Source organism: Cyphellophora europaea (assembly GCF_000365145.1).
Source record: "Cyphellophora europaea CBS 101466 unplaced genomic scaffold supercont1.9, whole genome shotgun sequence".
Taxonomy (NCBI): domain Eukaryota; kingdom Fungi; phylum Ascomycota; class Eurotiomycetes; order Chaetothyriales; family Cyphellophoraceae; genus Cyphellophora; species Cyphellophora europaea.
Window position 1 is genome coordinate 116,549 of NW_008481815.1, and position 19,844 is coordinate 136,392.

Genomic DNA, 19,844 nt, shown 5'->3' on the forward strand with positions numbered 1-19,844 from the left:
TACTAGGCTGCGAGCAGACACAAGATCTCCTCACGCACAACGCCGACGTTGACGAATAAAAGCTTGAGCATCGCCATCCCTTACCCCTACCATATCAGAAAACAGCTTCCCCTCTCTCCAAGCCAGACCATCACCTCCCCATCCATCCACCATCCACCAGCATGATCTCTCCCGAGACGTACGCGCTCGCGCTGCTGGCCAGAAACACGGTCGGGCCTCGGAAGTCGTCCGGCACGCCAAATCTCTGCGCAGGGATCCGCTCAAACAGCTGCCTCTTGCGCTGCTCGTCCTTCATCAGCGCCTCGTTCATATCTGTGTCAATGTAGCCCGGTGCTATGGCGTTTACGTTGATGCCCTCCGCCGCCCACTGATTCGACAAGGCTTTCGTGAGCTGCGCCACTCCGCCTTTTGCGGCGGCGTACGCAGGTACGTTCAGACCGCCTGGTCAGCCAGTCAGCAAAGTCCAATCCTCGCTCGGGGATGCGACCGTATGCAATCCCCATGTTTTGGTCTACGAGGTTTGGTCCCCATCGGAAAGCAAGAGCACTGACCTTGAAAGCTGACCAAGCTCGCCACGTTGATGATGTTCCCCCTCCGCGGTCCCGGTCGAGTGAGCATGTAAGCGCCAAAGTCACGACACAGAGTCCACACCGTGTTGAGATTGACCTGCAGGACCTCAGCCCAGTCACTGTCCGGGAACTGGTGCGCAGGGTGCCGTCGTTGGATGCCCGCGCTCGTCACCAGGATCGAGACGTCGTGTTTATCAGCCAGAATGCGCTTGGCGAGGCCGCCAACGTCGCCCGCGGAGGCCAGATCCGCAGTGTAGATCTGACAGGAACGGCCGAGGGTGTCGACCTGAGATTGTGTCGAAGTGTTGGATGTATCACGCTGTCCAAGAATTGTCAGTACGACCAAGGCGTCCAAGCTTCGCGGTATCGAGCCCATCCAACGAACGGACGTACCTGGACCAAGATGATGTCTGCGCCGGCTTCGGCGAGCGCCAGTGCCATGGCTTGTCCGATACCACGCGTACCGCCAGTAACGACGGCGGTGCGACCGGAGAGGTCAAAGAGCTGGGGCAGCGATGTAGCCGACATGGTCGCGGAGAATTCCTGCGGCGTCTTTGGATTCCGTTGGAGATATTACTGGCCTGTACGGCGGGCGGCTGGAACGATATTGGGTAGTGTGAAGTCCTGAACGCTTGTTGAGGCAACGTTGAATCCCCTCCTACCTGGCGAGAAATAGCGACTGCTGTCGGACTTAGTTCGCGATTGAATACTGTGCAGAGTTCGGGCCCAGGTGGACCACCATGCCAGACGGAGTTGCGGTGCGGGGTGGCACGCCACTTTCCCCCGAAGCACGGGGTGGCCGCCGAGACGTCATGCCACACCCCCACGACTACTTCGCAGGTGTGGATCTATCTCGGTCCATGCGGCATGCGGTGGGCCGTCAGCGTTTATAGCAAGACGGGCTAGCATGAATGTTTCTTGTTAGTCTTGATCTGGAGGCGACCACAGGACCCGGACCTGAGTGGCCTGGAATATGACTGCACACAGTACCAGTACCTTTTGAACGTCCTATTTAAACGAAAGGTAAATGAGGTGGTCTAGTGTACATCTCGAGTACTCAGGCAGCGACTTTACTTTTTCTTCAACCATTCGAGATGCCTTAGAGGGTGTAGCGGAAACCGGCAGCTAGTTGGGCCTCTGTTGGCCCGTTCTTGCCCACTGACTTTCCTTGCTCAAGCTTAGCATTGACCCTGCGCAGATAGAAGAAAGTAGCCGTGGCGAAGCCGATAGCCAGACCGGTGGCAGCAATATTGACGATGAAGGCCTCCAGAAATCTTGGGGCATTGCCGTAAAGGTAGCTTCCCCAAATATTGGGCGTGTTGCTGCAGAGAAGCGTGTCAGTAGGACATCCCGTGACTGGGGAGCAATGTACGTACCAAATTGCGTTGATCAGCGCGATGGCGCTCGCGCGCTTCGGTGCCGGCTGGTTCAAGCTGCCTGTGATCCAGGACAAGATGACGACGGCTGAAGCGTAGAACGACCCGGGTAGCAGCATGATCGCCACGTATCGCGCGGCGATGCTCAATGAAGACACTGCAATGATGTTGGCGACCAAGGTGATGATAAGAGGTCCTACAATATGGAGGAAACGCCGTTGCGTGCGGTCGGACCAGAAGCCGTTGAGAAGCATGGTGAACACACAGAGCACAAATGGTGGGGCTGTGAGACCATAGGTCTTGGTTCTGGAGTATCCAAGCCCTCCGACGACACTGGGAAAGAACTGTAACAGAGTCAGTAGAATGCTCTGCCGGCAGTATAGTCACTTACGTTGGTAACAGCCCCGACAATGTAGCAGCTGTAGAGAATACCCATCAACAGCCATGTCTTGGGGTCTGCAATGGCCAGCTTGAGGCCTTGCCATGCGCTGATCTCTTCTCTATGGTCCTCCTGTCCCAGATCGGCCGCGTAATTCCACTGCACCCACTCACACTCAATCTGCGAGAGTGTCATGATCTTCTTGTTGGAGTTAGGCAAGATCAGTGCAAAGATTAGGGCCAAGCCGATCGTTATGATACCCTCAACGAGGAAGAGCTGCAGCTGTTAGTATGACGCAAAGTCCGTTGTTGGTACATTCTTACCCATCGCCAGCCTTCCAGGCCACTTTTGCCATCGAGCTTGAGAATAGCGATGGCAAACAACCCTCCGAATGCGTTGCCGGCCTGACTTCCGCTGTAGAGAATGGCGGTTCTCAAAGCAAACTGCTTTCGGTTGTAGAACATGCTCAGGAACTGAAGCTCTGGTTAGATTCTGCATCTGAATTAACGCCATGGATCGACGTTTTTCAAGACTCACATATAGCGCGCCTGGAAAGAAAGCCGCCTCGATGAATCCCAAGAAAAAGCGCGCGGACAGTAGGCCGGCGTAGTTCTTGACAACAGCCATCAGAGCACTGATGACACCCCATAAGGCCATGGCTCCGCAGATGTATATGCCAGGCTTCTTGATCTTTGAGACGATCATGTTGCTCGGAACTTGCATCAGGATGTATCCGACGAATAGAATGCTTACGCACGTCTGATACTGCACATCGGTGATGTTCAGATCCTCTTCGATGTCTGCAAGGCGAGCTGAGGCGATGTTTTGCCGGTCAAGATAGTTAAGGATGTACTGTAGACGGTCAGCGGCTATCAAACCTCACGTAGACAATTGGGAACCTACCATTACCACCATTATCGGCATGATAATGCAGTCCATCTTAAGCGTGGCTTTCTTGCCGATTCGTTCATACTCCGACGGGCTCAGGGCTGCCAGGCTGGCTGGCATTTCTAAAGCGGGACCATGTTGTCCTTGGAGGTGTTGCTTGTCGACAGCTTCGACCTCTAACGGAGCAGGAGTCTTCTCTGCCTCCATTGCGTGGAGAGTCGTGCTTCTTTGCGGGAGTAATTTGATGGAACGATGAGGAAAATCAAGTAGACAATGACTATGGTTTGATGCAAAGGCAGTGACGGCGTCGCAAGTATATGGATGGGAGCATATATTGGGTCTTAGTAAGTAAGGAATCACGGGGAAACTTTCTGGATCTTGAAGAAATTAATAGCCAACTGATGTTAACAGCATTTGCGTGGGGGCTTCCCCAGCATAGTGTCAATCTCTTTAGGCGAGTACCTAGCAAGTCACCACCCGGCGACCCGGTTCCAAGTCAATCCACTTTCAAGCAAAACTTAGACGATGCCCAGAGGTGCCAGTCGTTTTGGGGAGACCCTGCCAACCCCAAGAATTCTTCGCTTTGCTTGTGCGGAGACTTGATGGAGAAGCATCCCGCCAGTATGGGGGTGAGGTTTGGAGCGCTTGGGGGCCTCGTGAGACTGCCGTGGGGTTGGCCAAAATTTGCCACCATGAAGTCGGAAAGGAAGCCGAGTGCCGTGATCCTTAACCCCAACTAAAACTAGCAGGCTTCGCTGTTGACGATTCGAATTACTAGAGACAAATCTGCAGGGCAAGCATAGCTCATACACCAGCGATATCGACTATACAGAGAAGATGGCTGCGAACGGAGTTGAACAGAAACTCGCTCTGCACCACAAGGGCAGCAATGACCCGTTACCTCGAATCAAGACGATCGAATGGTTCCGCGTGAAACCACGATGGCTATTTGTCAAGATCACTGACGAGTCTGGAGGCTACGGATGGGGTGAAGCGACCCTTGAAGGCCACGACAAGGCCGTCGAGGGTGCTCTGTCGGAAATGGCTGACCGACTTGCCGGTTACGTCGCAGAGTGAGTGTGCTAGAGTTTCAAGTCCAGTGGGCAATCACTGACAGCACATGCAGTGATATTGAGCATATTTGGCAGACATTCTGGAGATTGGGCTTCTACAGAGGTGGCCCAGTTTTCATGTCTGCCCTATCCGGTATCGACATTGCTCTATGGGATCTAAAAGCTCGTCGTCTGAATGTGCCCATATATCAGCTGCTCGGAGGTAAGGTCAGGAACAAAGTGCAGGTCTATGCATGGATCGGTGGCGATCGGCCTGCAGATGTGGAAGTCGCTGCCAAAGCTCGCATCGCTCAAGGTCTCCGCTGTGTCAAAATGAATGCCACAGAGGATGTCTGCTGGCTAGATTCGCCGGCCGTGCTCGATTCGACTGTGGAACGTCTGAAGCAAGTCAAGGCACTTGGCCTAGACGCAGGGCTTGACTTCCATGGCCGGCTGCACAAGTCAATGGCCAAGCAGTTGGCAAGAGCGCTAGAGCCCCACAGGCCTCTGTTCATCGAAGAACCGCTGCTGGTAGAACATCCAGAGGCACTGAAGCAGCTGGCAGGCATGACTACTATCCCAATTGCGTTCGGCGAGCGTATCTACACCCGCTGGGACGCAAAAAGATTTCTCGAGGACGCATGCGTTGACGTTCTTCAGCCAGACATTGCCCATGCTGGTGGCATCTCAGAAACAAAGAAGATCGCTCAGCTTGCAGAGACATATGACGTGGCTATTGCTCCTCACTGTCCGCTTGGTCCGATCGCTCTGGCCGCGTCCATGCAAGTTGCAATCAGCATCCCCAACTTTGTCATTCAGGAGATGTCTCTGGGCATGCACTACAACACTGAGGCGGGCGAGGAGGATCTCATGACCTATGTCAAGGACCCCAAGGTCTTTGACATCGAAGATGGGTACATCAAGGTCCTCACCGGGCCAGGTCTCGGTATAGAAGTCGACGAAGAGGCAGTTCGGCGGATAGCTAAAGACACTGGCTACTGGCAATGCAAGGAATTCTACGGACCTGATGGATCGATTCGAGAATGGTAGGTCTATAGATTGTTGAACAGAAAATGTACTCGAAATACTTCACAGTTTTACTAAACCGCCATCGATGACCTCCATTTCCACCCTTTTCGAATTCACCATGCCCGGCTCCAGATGCTTTACCTTGCTGGCTCCAGTGAGGGCCATGTTGGTCTCTATCTCAGATCGTAGCAGCGAGACCAGATGCCCGACACCCTCCTCACCATAGCCACCGGTCATCGAGTACAGGAATGGCCTTCCAATCCCCACTGCTGTACATCCGAGAGCCAGAGCCTTAACGACATCCGTCCCCCGTCGAACGCCACCATCAAGATACACTTCGAACTTCCGTTGCCCATAATTCGGTGCCTTCTTTGTCAGCAGATGCGGGGCGTACCTCCTAATTTCCAGCAACGTGACCAGTGGTGCTTGGGCGGTATCGATACTTCTGCCTCCATGATGGCTAAGTACTACGCCGTTGAGACCCCTTTTGTATGCCATTACCGCATCCTCAACGCTCTGGACACCCTTCAAAACCAATGGCAGCTTGGTAATGCTTCTGATCCAGTCAAGATCTTCCCAGACCAGAGCTGGGTTCAGCAAGCCGCTGCTACTGCTTTTTGCGACACCAGCAGAGGTATTGAAGGTCCCCTCCTTAGCTTTGAGTCGATTGTCCATCTCGCGCTTCCCTAGTACCGGCGAGTCAACCGTAACCCAAATCGCTTTGTATCCTAGTTCTTCGGCTCTTCTGATCGTGGCTTCGGCTCTCGTTCTATCCTGGTTGACATACAACTGGAACATCATGGTCGTCCCATGCGCATTACCTGCTGCCGTTATCTCTTCGTGCCCCTTGCTAGGCGCCGTTGGCACCACCTGAATAATCTTGTCTTTGCCGGCTGCACGTGCCAAAGCACATTCTGCATCTGGATGCGCGTACTTCCCCAAGCCAGTCGGGGAGATGTACACTGGTAATGATGAATGATGGCCAAGAATCGACACGGTCGTATCTACTGCAGATACATCACGCAGTACTCGCGGGCGAAGCTTCATGAGGCGAAAGATTCGTCGGCAGTCTGCAATGCTGTACATGTCATCAGCACCAGATGCGTAGTAGGCCCAGCCCGTAGGACTGAGGTGCTTCTGGGCAGAAATTTCAAAGTCGTCCACGCTGATGATCGAAGATAGTGATAGATGGTCTGCCTTGGCCGGTTCTGAAGTGTGGTTTATCTCGGGATTCTGGGGCCGCTGCTTGAGCTTGTGGGTAGTTGAAGTGTCAAATTCCCCTATACAGGATGATGGTGGGAGGATGGATGCTACAAGGTCAGGGTTATGCATCGCATCGTAGTCCTCAGTTGCGTCCTGGCCGGCAAGCCTAGCCAACAGCTGCTCACCGCCGGGATGTGCTGAGAGATAGTCTGCCGACTTGATGTCAGGAACCATTACCCGTGGAGAAGAACATTATAGCCATACCTGTGACGTCCCATACTTTGTTGTGAAGCACAATCCAGCAGGAGGATTTCGTGGCATGCTTGGCCACCTCCCCTCCACTTATCGCCATCGAGTCTTGCCTCAATCTGTGTTGTGAGCCTAAGTTGGCTGCTTGTTGAAGGCGGTAGTGTTCCAAGCGCTCTCAAGGCGCTGGTCGACGCTACATACTTCCACCAAGGTCGCCCCACAAGTTTAGGCGATGGCTTCACACAAATCGGAAATCCCGTGGAGGTTGTCAACATTGCGGAGTGGGGTTAACTTCATGTTACTCCGAATCGGGGGTTCGGTCACCCCCGCGCCGCCGCCCCCACGAGAATCCATGTCTCTCCGCACACGGGGGCGCGACAACTCGGCGTGAAGGCCCCCGACCACGTTGACTTCAAGACAAACGACTACACATGCGAATTTGTACTGCGTGCCGCGGAGGCAACCTGTTCTCAGCCATCACGTCCACATAGTGACTCGATCCAACGATCATGTCAGACCACGTCGACATTTTACTTTACGGGCTGGGCGCAATCGGCTCCTTCTACGCCTTCATCTTGAGCATCCCACCACAGGTCCAGCTTTCAGTGGTATGCCGCTCTAACTATGAGGCAGTCAAGGCGCGCGGCCTCCAAATCACGTCCGAAAACCATGGGCAGCACACTATTACACCCGTCCAAGTCTTGCGTGACCCATCGGAGGCGGGCAAGACGTTTGACTACATTGTGTGCGCTCACAAAGCCATAGATCAGGACGCCGTCCCCAAACGCCTGGCTCCCGCCGTGGGACCCAACACGACGCTAGTCATCATCCAGAATGGTGTTGGGAACGAGGACCCCTTCCGTGCCAGTTTTCCCAACAACACAATTCTCAGCTGCGTGACCTGGGTAGGCGCCACGCAGGCCTCACCGGGAGTCATCAAGCACACCAAATCAGAAGATATGCAGATAGGCCTGTTTCCAAACACATCTCTCGACTCGAGCCGCGAGCAGCAGCGACTGCAAGCATTCGCCAGGCTGCTGACCGAAGGCAAGACGGTGTTCCAGGTGGTGCCCAACGTTCAGATTCAACGCTGGGAGAAGGTTGTGTGGAACGCAGCATGGAATAGTCTGACAAGCATGACCCTGCTTAGCACACACGACTGGCTGAACTCGTCTGAGGACGCCACGCCCATGACACGACAGCTGATGCGGGAGGTGATCGATGTGGCGAGAGCTTGCCATGTCCCGCTTGAGTATGATTTGATCGATCGGCTAAACGCGAAGATACTGGCTATGCCGCCGATTGGGAGCAGTATGCGGACGGATGTCGAAAACGGTCGGCCTTTGGAAGTGGACGTCATCTTGGGTACGCCTGTGCGGAGAGCCAAGGAGAAAGGGATACAAGTCCCCGTCTTGCAGACTTTGTATACTGTCATGAGGGGTATTGACATGCGCATGAGGAACCAATAGAACAGACTAGGGATTCGTGGCACTAGATGTAGCTCGGTGCGGCTGTCTGCTTCGCCAAGAGTTTTACTGCCTGAGGTGTACCGTTGTGGCGCGCGTGGTATCACTGCCCCCCGAGACCGTGTGATATGCCTTTCGCACTTTCATTTGTATCTATCGTGTCGCTGCCATACTATATCCTAGCTACCCTATGCAACACTGACAAAGAAGTTGCTTTCGCCTTCCTTCTTCTGCACTGTCCCCATCTTCAAGATATCGTCCCCTACTGCCAGCCGCAAGCGCTCCGCTGTCGCCGGACTATCCAGAACCAACGTCTCGGTCACACCGTTCTGCTTTCTCGCCGCCTTGAGCGCCTCTCGCAGCGCAAACAGAACTGTCGCACCCAAGAACAAAGGCGGCTCGCCGATTCCCTTACTGCTCTGAATGGTCCGCAGCGGGCTCCAATCTTCTCCTTGCAAGAAACTTACGTTGAACACCTGTGGGATATCCGCGAAACCCGGGATCTTATATGTTCCTGGACCCCTCGTGAACAGCTGGCCCTGCTTCGTCCACAGGCTCTCCTCCATAGTGAACAGCCCTTGCCCCTGCACAAATGCGCCCTCAATCTGGCCATAGTCAATTGCAGGGTTGATGGAGCGACCGACATCCATCTTGATATCGGTCCGTAGAACGGTGTGGTCGCCGGTCAGCAGGTCCAACTCCACCTCAGTACAGGCGACACCCTGCGTGAAGTAGTAGTACATCGGCAGCACGGAGTTGGCGTCGTAGTTGCCCCACTTGTAACCCACACGCGGCATCTTCCAGAAGCCAGTCGCGCTCAAGTTGACACGGTCCAGATACGCAGCGTGCGCGACCTGCTTCATTGTGGCACCGGCGCCAAACTTCTCCCAGTACGGCGCCAGCCGCTCGTTGAGCTGGGTGCAGGCGTCCAGGATTGCCATGCCGTTCAGGTCGGAGCCAGATGAGGCAGCGGTTGGGGAGGCGTTGGCGGTACTGTATGTTGCGGTGTCCTGGGTGTAGACGGCATCGATGGGTACTTTCAGCTCTTGCGCGGCGACCTGGCACATCTTCGTGTAAAGTCCTTGACCCATTTCTGTTCCGGCATGGTTAAGCAGAACAGAGCCGTCGGCGTAAATCTTGACGTTGGCGCTGGCCTGGTTGAGGTGTACCGCGGTCGCGAAGGAGATTCCGAACTTGACGGGAATTAGGCAGATGCCACGCTTTTTCCACTTGTGAGATGCGTTGAATGACTCGATGGCTGTATGACGAGCATCGTAGTCACACTCCTTTCGTGTGAGGTCCATCAACCGAGGGATATGCCAGTCTTGATCAATCCTCTGGAGGAAAGGCGTACGATCATTCTCCTTGTAGAGATTCTTGACTCGCAGGTCATCTACAGACATACCTAGACCATCTGCAACAGCAGTCATGTAGGTCTCCGTGATGAACATGGCTTGTGGGCCACCAAAGCCGCGGAAAGCGGTGTTGCTGTGTGTGTTGGTCTTGCAGACATGGCCACGGATCCATGCATGCGGAAAGTTGTAGCAGCTATCAACATGAGTGCACGCACGGTCCATGACAGCCGCACTCATGTCGTAACTAAACCCAGCATTGTTGTATAGGTCGCAATCGAGGGCAACAAGGGTGCCATCGTTCATGACGCCAACCTTCCAGCGTGCTTGGAATGGATGTCGCTGACCAGAAGTCATCATATCCTCTTCGCGGGTGAGCATACAACGTATAGGACGCTTCTCCTTCTTGGCAGCTATGGCAAGCGCGCAGGCGATAGGCACGCTGCGGGATTCTTTGCCACCGAAGCCGCCCCCAAGGCGTCTGACCCGGGCGTTGATACGGTTAGATGGAACTCCAGTGACGTGGCTGACAAACTCTTGAGTTTCCATAGTGTTCTGGGTTGATGTCCAGACGTCCATACTGCCATCCTCGGTGTGGGGCACTACGAGAGCAGCGTTTGTTTCGAGATAGAAGTGCTCTTGACCGCCCATTCTGATGACGCCTTCGAACACCCTGTCACACTTGGCGAAGATTTCATTCATGTCTCCTTCGATAGCGGCACCCTTTTTAAGCATTTTTCCGTGTGAATAGAAGCTGTTAGCCTCGATGGCCTCGTCGATGGTAAGGATAGTGGGCAAGTCTTCCCACGCAATCTTCACGAGCTTGGCGGCAGCTTGAGCTTGGAGTTGGGTCTCAGCATAGACAAGCCCTATAGCTTGACCATGCGATTCGACTTCGTCTTCAGCAAAGACGGGTTCATCCTTCCGAATCGAGCCCCATCGATTCTGCGCTGGAGTGATTGATGTACGGTCGACATAGCCTAGGGCGAGGCCTGGACCAATCGCGGGTGTCCAGTCAATGCTGACGATTCTTGCATGGCCCCTCGGCGAGAATACAAAGGCACCGTAGAGCTCGCGGTTCTGGTGTGGAATGTCGTCGACGTATTCTGCCTCACCAGTCGCTTGCTTCAGACCTGATAAGTGTGGGATTTGTTTGCCGACTACACGTTGTTCGTGGGGGTTGTAGTTGTCTCGTGTGCCAGAAGAAATGTTTCTGTGGATCTCTTCGATGAGATCCTTGTCCACCTGCCCCAGCTCCAGGTCGACGACGACCTCATGCCAGAATCGGAAGAAGAAGGACATAGCAAGCGTCTTCCGGTAGGTGGCCATGCCGCCTGGCACACCGAAAGGCAGGTTGAAGTCTTGGGAGATTGCTTTCATGCCTGCATCCAGAGTTCTTGAATCATACCAGGGCTGCCCTTGTAGCACGGCCATAGAACGTTTTGCTAGGACCGTGAGCGGTGCCATACCCCCGTATGCCAGAGCAATATGTTCCACTTTGCCGGACTCATCAAGCCTTACACAGAAAGCGGCGGTGACAATTGCAATATCGTCGTCCTTCCTCTTCGCTTGCTTGTAGGCTTTGAAAATCTGTCGTTCTTCCTGAGAAGGGAGAGGAATACGAATGCTGGTAATGAGAGCATTGGCTGGTAGAGCAGTGGTGCGGTAAGATTTGAAGAAGCTGGCCATTGGTAGCATCATCTCGCCTTCATGATGACTCTTTGCGACCACTGTCGCGCCAGCGGCAAGCAGGACTGGATTCAAGTCTGAGATCGGGGAAGCCGTGGCAAGGTTGCCAGCGAGCGAAGCCGCGTTCCTAATCTGCCGGCCGGCAAAGTACCGCAGCTGTTTTCTGCACGCCTCAAGCACTAAACCTCGTCGTCCGAGCTTCTGAGAAAGGGACTGACAGACCGACTCGACCTCTGTCAAGGATGTGTTTGCACCAATAATGAGCTCTTTCAGACTTGCAAGGTCCTCTGGTGTTTCCGGCACAGCGGTGGCTGTGAGCTCAGGGAGGTCACCAATGAAGACCGAGATCACAAATTTGGAGTTCTTGAACCTGATCTCGACTTGCACCTCACTTGATCCTGCAACTACTTTTGCTGTCGGTTCCAGGTCTTTGATCCTCAATACTTGATCGAGAGTCGTTGGTCGGAGCCATATCGCGGTGGAGTTGCCGTAGCAAACGGGTTCCGCTTGAAACTTCCGCAGAGCTGGTGGATAGATGAGCTCCGTTCCTGGCACATATGGAGCAAAGGTGGCCTTGAGACGCCCGTCATCGCTCTTGGGAGGTTCAGCGTCGACATTGGTGCCGGCTTTTGTGCCCTCGCCTTCTTCCCCTGGCAACGGGTTCCGTTCGCGTTGTCTTATTGGTTTTGCGTATTCTGCGCCGGCGACATCAATCTCGTCGCTGGTGTTGGATGTGGTATCATGACTGCTCTTGGTAGCGTCGCTGGATGCGCCATCTGCTGAGCTCTCGCGGCTTGAGGCTGCTGGTCGGTCTCGACAGCAACCGCCTGGCCTACCACAGCTGCGGCGTGATGTGCCACTGTTGGCGGGAGCTTCCTCGGACTTGTATGGGATATCATCGTCTAGCTGATCCACGGGTACGGCGACCATTCCTGGCTGGGGCTCCTTTACTTTGCCTTTGAGGTCTTCCTTGATGAATGTCTTCGCAGCTTGTAGGATCGGCTTGTAGCCAGTGCACCTACAGAGATTTCCATCCAAGACACCCTCCAACTCAATATTTTCGGCCGACAGGTCAAATACTTGGGTTTGTGGGTCCCAAGCGTTCCGTATGAGAGCATAAAGAGACATGACTATTCCTGGTGTGCAGAAGCCACATTGTGACCCATGCAATTTGGCGATCCGCTCCTGTAACGGATGTGGTCGTTCGACACTCCCCAACCCCTCGACTGTGATAAGATGCTTTCCAACCACGCCAGCAAGGGGATATAAACATGCATTCACAGCGATATGCACGGGTCGACCTTTTCTGGAGTGGTAGGTCTGCAGGACGACAGTGCACGCGCCACACCCACCCTCGCCGCAACCCAGTTTCGTTCCCTTGCTGTCATGTCGCGATCGGATGAAGTCAAGCAGTGTCCACGCCGGATCAGGGTTGTTCAGCTCGACTTTCGAGCCGTTCATGTAAAATGTCAGGGTCGATTGGGTAAACTCCGCCTCGATCAAAGGCTGGAGGTTCTCAAACGCCGTAGGCATCGTCGCCCTCTTCGCGGTGAAAGGTAGGCTCATCGTTACAGTCTCTACCAGCTGTGGCAGGACGTCAAGTACAGTGGCTAAGTGGCAGACCCCTTTCACCTTACACTAGCTCGAAGATTGTAGCGCCGCTTGCTGAGCGAGACCTACGCACATGCGTCTTTGCCACCGTGGGCAACTAGGAACAACGTCGTAGTGTCGACACATGTCGATGAATGTACGCCGATCCACAGACTTGGACCAGTCTCCGCACATATCCGTTGTCGATGTGTCAGCGAAGAAGCTCAGTGGACCGAAGGTCTATCTCTCGTGAGAAGTGGGGGAGACACGTATTCCAGAAAGTCCTGAAGATGGCGCGGAACAGAGGCCGTATGCTTGGCACACCGCCCACTTCTCACGTCGCCGATGTGTCCGCTGTTCACCCACCTTGCTGCCATACTGTCTCCACGACCACAAATCTACATGCCCCAACACCAGAATGGTCCAGAAGTTGAGGTGCGCTACTCCATAATGTCGACGCTTGAGGCTGGAGCGACATGGACCCAGGTTAGGTTTTTCCGAGCACGACATGGTGATGTCCAAAACCCTTTTCGCCGATTGCACCAACGTCTTTCCCCTTGCAACTCATCATTCATCTTCCATTCCTATCCTGCATAGCCATTCCTAGGGCATCTGCACTCGCTTTCGAACACTCCCAGTCACTCTCAACGTTCCTCCGCCGCCACGATGCCGTCCAGAGTATCACCCTCGGGCTTCAAGCCCTTGAACGAGACCACACTGTTCAAGCCCCTAAAGCTAGGCCACCTCGATCTCGAGCATAGAGTTCTTCAAGCGCCTCTCACGCGCATGCGCGCGCCAGAGGAATCTTCTGGTGTATATGTGTGCTCGGACATCAACGTGGAGTACTATGGCCAGAGAGCTTCAAAGGGCGGGTTCCAGCTGACCGAAGCATGCCCAATCAGCCGTCTCGCTTGTGGCTATAAGGGCGTGCCTGGTATTTTTACCCCCGGCCAGATCGCCGGCTGGAAGCGAGTCACCGATGCAGTGCATGCTAAGGGTGGTTTCATCTACTGCCAGCTGTGGCATGTCGGCCGCGCTACCGTACCCGATTTTCTGGACGGTCACCCCGCGGTGAGCTCCAGCGACATTCCTATCACTGGCAATGCCCTCACCGGGGCACCTTACGCAAATACGCCTCCTAAGCCAATGACCGTTGAGGACATTCAGGAAGCTACCAAGGAATTTGCAGCCGCGGCGAAGCGTGCTCTGGAGGCCGGTTTTGATGGAGTCGAGATCCACGGTGCCAACGGCTACTTGCTTGATCAGTTCCTGCACGATAATGTCAACACCCGCACTGATGCCTACGGAGGCTCTGTGGAGAAGAGATGTCGATTTCCCATCGAGGTCATCAAAGCTGTGACCGAAGCGATTGGCGCAGACAAGGTCGGCATAAGACTGTCGCCCTACAAGTAAGTACCTTAGAGTCGCAGCACTCCCGGTCCTCTTCCACCCCCACCCAGCTCTTGATCTCAAGGCGAAAACTGACTCGGTTTGCAGCTACTTCCAAGATACTCGTGATTCGAACCCCAACCAGCACTGGGCATACCTCTGTGAACAGCTCGCGAGTCTCCCCAAAGAAAACAGACTTTCCTACGTGCATATGGTCGAGCCGCGATTTGACGAGGTCCTCGACGAGTCGGCGAAATTGGGCTCTCTCGAGAAGGAAACCTCCTCAAACAAGAACTCCCTGACACCTTTCCGCCAGATTCTCGCAAAGGGTGACATCAAATTCCTTGCAGCTGGAAACTACAACCGCGACAATGCTGCTCCTAAAGTTGAGTCCGGAGACGCCGATGCCATCATTTTCGGAAGATGGTTCATCGCAAATCCGGATCTGCCCAGGAGGCTTGCCGAAGGCCTTCCCCTCAACCCCTACGATCGCACTACATTCTACGGCGCCGATCCCCCTTCAAAAGGATACGTCGACTACCCGTTCTTTGAGCCAGGCTCGAAAGAAGTCACTGCGTAAGATATTGCAGGGCGGTCTGGCGGGCTCTCGCAGCATGAGGCATAGCATAGCATTGTACAGGAGCATCTAGAACATCCATGTAGGCACATGACATCTCCACATTACTCCAAGAGGTCCAATTGCCTACAATGGCTAGTCAATCCTGTCCGTTGGGACACGTAATTAAACCACAGGGGTGTACCCCGCGCCTGGAACTATACCCTAATCATGCAGCCCAAGACAACCTGTGGAAACCCTGTGGAAACCCCTTATCAGCACCAACGCCAATCCAGTCTCGATTCTCGACCGCTTTATCTCGATTAATGTGGCCGAAGATCAACAGTTTCGTTGATGTCGCAGCATTACGCGCTTCCCTTTGCGCTCTTTCCTCACGCTGTCGAGTCCCAACCCAGGTCTCGTTACTTCAGACTTTGAAAGGTGTCGTCGCCATTGTCAATCATTCAATCGTACACTGTCGCAAGCGCATGATAGCTGTTAATCGGTTCTACTGAAACGGATTTCGCAGGTGCTGTTGCACTTCGCGCGCCGTCCTAAATTCAAGCACGCCATGACCAATACACCGGTTAAGAAACATATATGTAGTTGGGGAGATTGCGGGAAGTCCTTCTCGAGGTCAGACCACCTTCAGCGACACATGCTCAACCACACCGCAGAAGGTAGTACGTGCGGTCGATGTTCAGCACATTTCAAACGTCAGGACCTGCTGGATCGTCACCTCGCCCGCCACCGGCAAAGAGATCAAGAAGGCAGAGGCCAGGATCTCCAGACTCGGAAGCGCATGTGGCGAGATGCGGATGGCAATATCGTGACCAAGCGCCCTGCTCTGCAAAGTCAATCCGATCTGGACAAAGGCTCCGGGGATGATATTGCAATGAACCTGGCGGAAGAAGACAGAGCTCCTTTTGCGGACGTCCAAGCGCCCCCGTCTCCGCCGAAATCTCAGCCTGGGACAGATCTCATGGACCAGCCGATGCAATACAACGATGATATGAATACAACTCATGACCACCAGGTCTTCGACTTCAGTCAAATGCCTGCTCGGGAGCATAGTGCAAATGATATGTACGATTTCCTTGCCAATTCTTCCTGGGGCCAAAAGCCCTCACAGTCAATACCTACCTCTGGCCAGGATGTGTGGGACGATGCATTCGCGCCCGACACGGCGAGTTCCTTCAACATGCCCTATACGACGATGAACAACTATACCTGGCTCTTTGATGTCAGCGCGACCCACCCGAGCTATGAAGCCCCAGCACCGGTACACATGAATATCTGGGGACCTCAAATGACCAACGAAGCACTGACCAACTTGAATAATGGTCCCAATGTAAGGACTGCAAATCAGTCAAACTCTCATGGTCTCCGAACGCCTCACCTGCCTTTACAGCAGCAATCACAGCAGCATTCGCTACCAATGCAAGCGTTCTTAGCGCAACAAGAATATCAGTCTCTCTCTTCCGAGGAGCCACCCAGTCTACCCGCTGTGAGCCAGACTCATTCTCAGCGTCTGTCGGAAGCGGCCCAGTCTTCTGTAACAACGTCGCCAGAAGCTCTATCCGCTAGTGACTACTCATTAGCATCCAGCAATACTTCCGCGGCTCAGCATGCTCCAAAGCAATCACCACCATATCAGCGTCCGTTCACTGCATCGTCCCTCGAATCGACCTCGATACAGTCATTTCACCCATGCAGCACATTCAGAAGTATGCCTCAGATCGACGACTTATCGAGGGGCCGGGTTGTCGACCTCATCGTCCAGGCCGGGACCAAAACACCCGATGGCTTGTTGGTAAATCGCGACCATCCACTTCTCTCGCTTGCGTCTCTCCAGACCTACTGTGACCTGTTCTTTACTCGATTCAACACTTGCTATCCATTGATCCACAGACCCACGTTTGACCCTGCGCAAGTCGAGACTCTCTTTCTCCTAGCCGTCTTACTACTGGGTTCAACCTATGGCGACAAATCAGCCCATAGACTAGCAGTGTGTATTCACGACGTCATGAGAGCGCAGATCTTCCAACACATGTCTTTCACCGCAACACCAGAGCTGTGGATCCTGCAGACTATTCTGCTCGTGGAATGCTTCGGCAAGTCGAGGGCTGGCCAGAAGCAGCACGACATGTCTCACTTGTTCCACGGTCTTTTGATCAAGTAAGTTCACCGCCTCCAAAACAGTACCCTCTCTGACAAAACCAAGCCTTATCCGCCGTAGTGACTGCCAAACTGTCCAGGCGCCCAAGATGAATGTTACAGACTGCACAGAGAATCTCGAGACCCATTGGCGTAGAGCTATGCAATACGAGGAGCGGAAGCGGTTGGCACAAATGTGCTTCTTGTGGGATGTCCAGCATGCAGTCCTCTTCTCCCAGTCCCTTTGCATGTCTTCATTTGAGCTGCGGACTGCGCTGCCCTGCAATCCGACGGTGTTCGAAGCCGAGACAGCGTCGGAATGGCAACAGCACGTCAGACGAGAGCCGGCACCCAAACACTTTTTGTCGGTCCTCAAGTCGTATATGTCCCCGTCAGCACCCACACAGAGCCACAACCTCAACGCCTTATCTCGCCTTCTCGTCCTGCACGGCTTGATGAGCGTGAGCTGGGACTTCACACGCCGCGACCAAACATCTCTTGGCTGCGGCAGCTTGATTGGTACCGACGACTGGCGATCAAGAATTGGTGCTTCCTACGATACCTGGAAGGCCGACTTTGATACCTACTGCTTGAATATCTCATCGTCGCTCAACAGAGCCACCGACTACCCAAATGTCAAGTCTGATTTCCAGCGTTTCTCCACCTCGACGCTTGCCATCTACCACGCCGCCCACATCATCCTCAACATCGAGATCCTCGATCTGCAAATCAGCGCTGGCGCTCGACACATCATCGGCCGTCCTGTGAGCCGGACGGACTACGAGCGATCGCGGCGGCAAGTCCGAGATTGGGCTCAGCAGAAGCCGGCCGGCACCACGTCGGCCTGTACAGCGGCATGGCATGCGGCGCAGTTGCTCCGAGATGGAATCATGAACCTCGACAACTGGAACGTGAACAACGCCTTCCACTATCCGTGGTGCCTGTACCTGGCCACCCTTACGTGCTGGGCATTCCACTGGGGGTGCAGGGAGGATCCTGGCACATCCGCCCCTGCCAACTACGATGCTCGAAGCGAGGATGCGGTGAGCCTGAGCATGGGCTTGTACGCCGATGAGAGTTCGTTGGATGAGGCCAACGCAGAGATGAATGCTCTCGTCTCTGGGATGACGAGCGGGGTACCGGAAGGACTCTGGCGGATAGCAGGCAAGTACTCGGCACGGGGTCTCACTATCGTCATGGCACAGCACCTCAGCAATGTGAGATGGGCGGTGGTGCATGAGGGCATGAAGGTCCTGAAGGGGTTGATGGCGAAGCAAGAAGTTTTGTGAATTGCTCTTCATACATAAAAAGGACATTTTTCAACTCCTCAAAACGAGGTCTGCTATAAGCTCGCCCTGATCGAATCGTCTCCCACCGCTCCCCTGGCTTTCTCTCCCTCGCTGTACCAATATCGATCTACGTCCTTATCGACCTCATACCCCAGCAGCTGGGGCGCCAAGTTGCTGTCCCGCCATGCCAGTGCCTCGCCGGGCTCCATCGCCTGCATCTTACGATCCCGCTCCTGCTGCTCTGCGCCGTCATGCAAATGATACAGCCACTGCTGCAAATTCCCCCTTCGTACCACCATCTCTGTTCTTTGCTTTCGGCACTTCTCGTACAGCTCGAGCAGCCTACGCCTCTCGGCCGGGTCCTTGGGATTCTTGCTTCGGGCAAAGAGCTCGCCGAGCACGGCGCCGTCCTCCAGTGCCATGCCCGCTCCGGACGCCAGGTACGGCAGCGTGGCGTGCACTGCGTCTCCGAGCAGCGTAAAGCTGCCGCTGGGATGACTCCAGCAGTCCATGCCTTCTCGTATGCTTAAGCGCCACTTGTGGACGCTCTCGCATAGAGCCAACAGTTTGACTATTCGGGGGTCCCAGTCCTTGTATAAGGCTTGCATCTGTAGATTTGTTAGGGATTTTGCTTCCAGATACTGGGTTGCCGTCTTACCTCGGCCACATTACCCGGCGTGACGTTGACTCCCTCAGGCATGTCGTCCGGCACCAGCAGGACCATATTGAACAGTTCGCCTCCGCGCAGCACGTAGTTGACTGCATGCGCATCTGGCCCTAGCCAATAGTTCACCTGCGGTGTCTCAATGAAGCTCCGCAGCTCGGGATCCTTCTTCATATCCTCTGTCTTGAGCAGCAACCGGTATGCCAGGTCCCCCGTCAGTGTTGGCGGATCAGGCTTACCCACCATGATCTCTCGCAGCCTGCTAGCTATCCCATCCGCACCCACAACCAAGTCCGCTCGCCACTCCTCGCCCCCTTCTAGCACCACCGTCGCCCCATCCTCTCGCGGCCGCACATCGGACACCTTTTTATTGACCTCCAACTTCGCGCCCAGCTCCACCGCCCTCTCCACCAAACACTTGTGCAGATTCGCACGATGGAAATCCCAGTACACGGTGCCAGGATACGGCGCGGCAGACTCGGCGGTACTCATGCGACTGATGAGATTGCCCTTCCAGCCCAGCATGTTGACGTGGCTGGGCTCGGTGGCATAGCGATCCAGCATGTCCCGGAGGCCCCATTCCTGCAGCACGCGGCTGCTGTTGGGCAGGACCTGGATGCCGGCGCCCACCTCGGCGATCTGCGCGGCGGCCTCGAGGATGGTGACAGAGTGGCCGGCGAGGAGGAGCGCGATGGCGCTGCCGACGCCGCCTAGGCCAGCGCCTACGACGATGATCTGTGAGGGTCTTGTTAGTAGGTTGTTGAGAGGGGGCGCATCGATGCAGGGAGCGTACCTCGAGGCGTGTGGACGCATCGCGCTGAATGTGCGGCTTAGGCTTGATGATGGTCTCGCCGGCGGTGGTTTTCGTCTTGTCTTTGACGACGTATCCGCTGATACCTGAGGAACGAAGAGCCATGGTGTCTAATGCTGGTGTCTGCTCTGCCTGG

At 54.7% G+C, this 19,844-nt stretch overlaps 9 protein-coding genes across 9 annotated transcripts; 4 read left to right on the top strand and 5 right to left on the bottom strand.

Annotated features, from left to right (window-relative positions):
• Positions 1–130: 130 nt before the first annotated feature.
• Positions 131–1,097, bottom strand: HMPREF1541_08500 (2-deoxy-D-gluconate 3-dehydrogenase; the record flags this gene model as incomplete). Its single annotated transcript, XM_008722819.1, has 3 exons — positions 131–441; positions 552–888; positions 963–1,097. 3 exons carry the CDS (start codon positions 1,095–1,097, stop codon positions 131–133), a joined length of 783 nt encoding a protein of 260 aa, XP_008721041.1.
• A 571-nt stretch (positions 1,098–1,668) lies between these two features.
• HMPREF1541_08501 (uncharacterized protein) lies at positions 1,669–3,419 on the bottom strand (the record flags this gene model as incomplete). The annotated part of the gene is made up of 6 exons (XM_008722820.1): positions 1,669–1,891; positions 1,946–2,289; positions 2,337–2,600; positions 2,648–2,797; positions 2,862–3,176; positions 3,228–3,419. 6 exons carry the CDS (start codon positions 3,417–3,419, stop codon positions 1,669–1,671), a joined length of 1,488 nt encoding a protein of 495 aa, XP_008721042.1.
• Positions 3,420–4,049: 630 nt separating this feature from the next.
• Positions 4,050–5,314, top strand: HMPREF1541_08502 (uncharacterized protein; the record flags this gene model as incomplete). The annotated part of the gene is made up of 2 exons (XM_008722821.1): positions 4,050–4,285; positions 4,339–5,314. 2 exons carry the CDS (start codon positions 4,050–4,052, stop codon positions 5,312–5,314), a joined length of 1,212 nt encoding a protein of 403 aa, XP_008721043.1.
• Positions 5,315–5,353: 39 nt separating this feature from the next.
• Positions 5,354–6,848, bottom strand: HMPREF1541_08503 (uncharacterized protein; the record flags this gene model as incomplete). The annotated part of the gene is made up of 2 exons (XM_008722822.1): positions 5,354–6,705; positions 6,761–6,848. The coding sequence occupies 2 exons, from the start codon at positions 6,846–6,848 to the stop codon at positions 5,354–5,356; spliced, it is 1,440 nt and encodes a 479-aa protein (XP_008721044.1).
• A 406-nt stretch (positions 6,849–7,254) lies between these two features.
• Positions 7,255–8,214, top strand: HMPREF1541_08504 (uncharacterized protein; the record flags this gene model as incomplete). The annotated part of the gene is made up of 1 exon (XM_008722823.1): positions 7,255–8,214. One exon carries the CDS (start codon positions 7,255–7,257, stop codon positions 8,212–8,214), a length of 960 nt encoding a protein of 319 aa, XP_008721045.1.
• Positions 8,215–8,399: 185 nt separating this feature from the next.
• On the bottom strand, positions 8,400–12,785 carry HMPREF1541_08505 (xanthine dehydrogenase, molybdopterin binding subunit; the record flags this gene model as incomplete). Its single annotated transcript, XM_008722824.1, has 1 exon — positions 8,400–12,785. The coding sequence occupies one exon, from the start codon at positions 12,783–12,785 to the stop codon at positions 8,400–8,402; it is 4,386 nt and encodes a 1,461-aa protein (XP_008721046.1).
• A 723-nt stretch (positions 12,786–13,508) lies between these two features.
• Positions 13,509–14,811, top strand: HMPREF1541_08506 (uncharacterized protein; the record flags this gene model as incomplete). Its single annotated transcript, XM_008722825.1, has 2 exons — positions 13,509–14,251; positions 14,340–14,811. The coding sequence occupies 2 exons, from the start codon at positions 13,509–13,511 to the stop codon at positions 14,809–14,811; spliced, it is 1,215 nt and encodes a 404-aa protein (XP_008721047.1).
• Positions 14,812–15,445: 634 nt separating this feature from the next.
• Positions 15,446–18,233, top strand: HMPREF1541_08507 (uncharacterized protein; the record flags this gene model as incomplete). The annotated part of the gene is made up of 2 exons (XM_008722826.1): positions 15,446–16,965; positions 17,012–18,233. 2 exons carry the CDS (start codon positions 15,446–15,448, stop codon positions 18,231–18,233), a joined length of 2,742 nt encoding a protein of 913 aa, XP_008721048.1.
• Positions 18,234–18,286: 53 nt separating this feature from the next.
• HMPREF1541_08508 (uncharacterized protein) lies at positions 18,287–19,813 on the bottom strand (the record flags this gene model as incomplete). The annotated part of the gene is made up of 3 exons (XM_008722827.1): positions 18,287–18,841; positions 18,892–19,632; positions 19,691–19,813. 3 exons carry the CDS (start codon positions 19,811–19,813, stop codon positions 18,287–18,289), a joined length of 1,419 nt encoding a protein of 472 aa, XP_008721049.1.
• Positions 19,814–19,844: the final 31 nt, after the last annotated feature.